This window comes from Apteryx rowi, unplaced genomic scaffold (assembly GCF_003343035.1).
Source record: "Apteryx rowi isolate R43461 unplaced genomic scaffold, aptRow1 scaffold_283, whole genome shotgun sequence".
In the NCBI taxonomy this organism is placed as follows: Eukaryota; Metazoa; Chordata; class Aves; order Apterygiformes; family Apterygidae; genus Apteryx; species Apteryx rowi.
The window spans coordinates 647486-648688 of NW_020449230.1; the positions used below are offsets into that span (position 1 = coordinate 647486).

Sequence of the window (1203 nt, forward strand, 5' to 3'; positions counted from 1 at the left end):
TTGACTTTCTCAGTTCTCCAGCTGGCAAAAGCGAAAAAATAACCCCTTCGGTTCTTAAATGAACTATAGCAAAAATGACCCATGAGGCATGCTGCCAGTTTAGGACCCATGCCTTTAAGTGGAATGCCAAAGGGTAATACGAATTAAGAAAAAGTTTCAAATTAAGAATGTTTAATTAAAAAAAAAAAAAGTACTTCCTAGGTTTCCTGGCTAAAACTGTATTTTGAATCAGCCCCTAGCCATGAATGATCTCAGTGTCTTCTGGCCTTTCTGTCAGACATCTGCTTGTCTGGCTATATCAGCAGACAGGTAACTGCAGCTCTGCTGACAGAGAGCCTTTCCTTGCCCTTTCCAGTCCCCCAGTTATTTAGCAGTGTCCTGAGGCCCATTTCTCCTCCCTCACCATCTCTGCTTTCCCCTCCAGGAGCTCTTGGCCTGTGCAGAAGTGAACACCAAGCGCCCCCAGCTCGGCGTAGCAGCGCCAGTGGCTATGGAGTAACCCAGGGGCAGGCAGTGCTCTGGGTGCGTGGGCACAGCGGGAAGCTGAAGGCGGCTGCCTGGGCACCGGGGCAGCCAGATGGCCGTCCTGTGAGTGCCTTGAGCCCTGCCCGCACACTCCGCGCTGCTGGCGTGCCTCACCTCTGCCATGAATGATGCGTCGACGATGGATTATGAACTGCTGTCCCCCTCCTTGGTCGAGCACCCGGCCAGCGCTGCGGGCATGGATGCTGAGCAGAAAACCGTCTTTGCCTTCGTCATCTTCCTCCTGGTCTTCTTGGTGATGCTGATGGTGCGCTGCTTCCGCATCCTGCTGGACCCCTACAGCCGCATGCCCGCCTCCTCCTGGACTGACCACAAGGAGGGGTTGGAGAGGGGCCAGTTCGACTACGCCTTGGTGTAGACGGCAGGGATGGGGCGAGCCTGGGTGCTCTGTGTGCCTCCCACCCCAGCTGGCCCCGGCCCCGGCCCCCCCTTCCTCTGTGGTGTTGCCCCGGGCCAGCAGGGATGCTCTGGGCAGGGAGGCAAGGTGGGGCTCTTGTCTGGGGCGGGTTTTCTAGGGGTTTCTGTCTTTTCTAAGCACTTTTCGATTCTCTTCCCAGTCTGCAGCACCCTTGGGGAGACGTGTTGGAAGGACGAAATGAGGCTGCCTGGTCCCTTCTGTCCACTCTCCCCCCGGACAGTGCCATGTGCTGCGGTGAGGGG

The 1203-nt window shown here is 56.7% G+C and overlaps 1 protein-coding gene across 1 annotated transcript; it reads left to right on the forward strand.

The window, feature by feature from the left end:
- Positions 1-646: 646 nt before the first annotated feature.
- On the forward strand, positions 647-901 carry CTXN1 (cortexin 1). The gene has a single exon (XM_026068989.1). The coding sequence runs from the start codon at positions 647-649 to the stop codon at positions 899-901; it is 255 nt and encodes an 84-aa protein (XP_025924774.1).
- Positions 902-1203: the final 302 nt, after the last annotated feature.

What these genes read in the sequence shown, in the direction of transcription:
- CTXN1 (XM_026068989.1), top strand. Translation starts at nt 647, where the DNA reads ATGAATGATGCGTCGACGATGGATTATGAACTGCTGTCCCCCTCCTTG.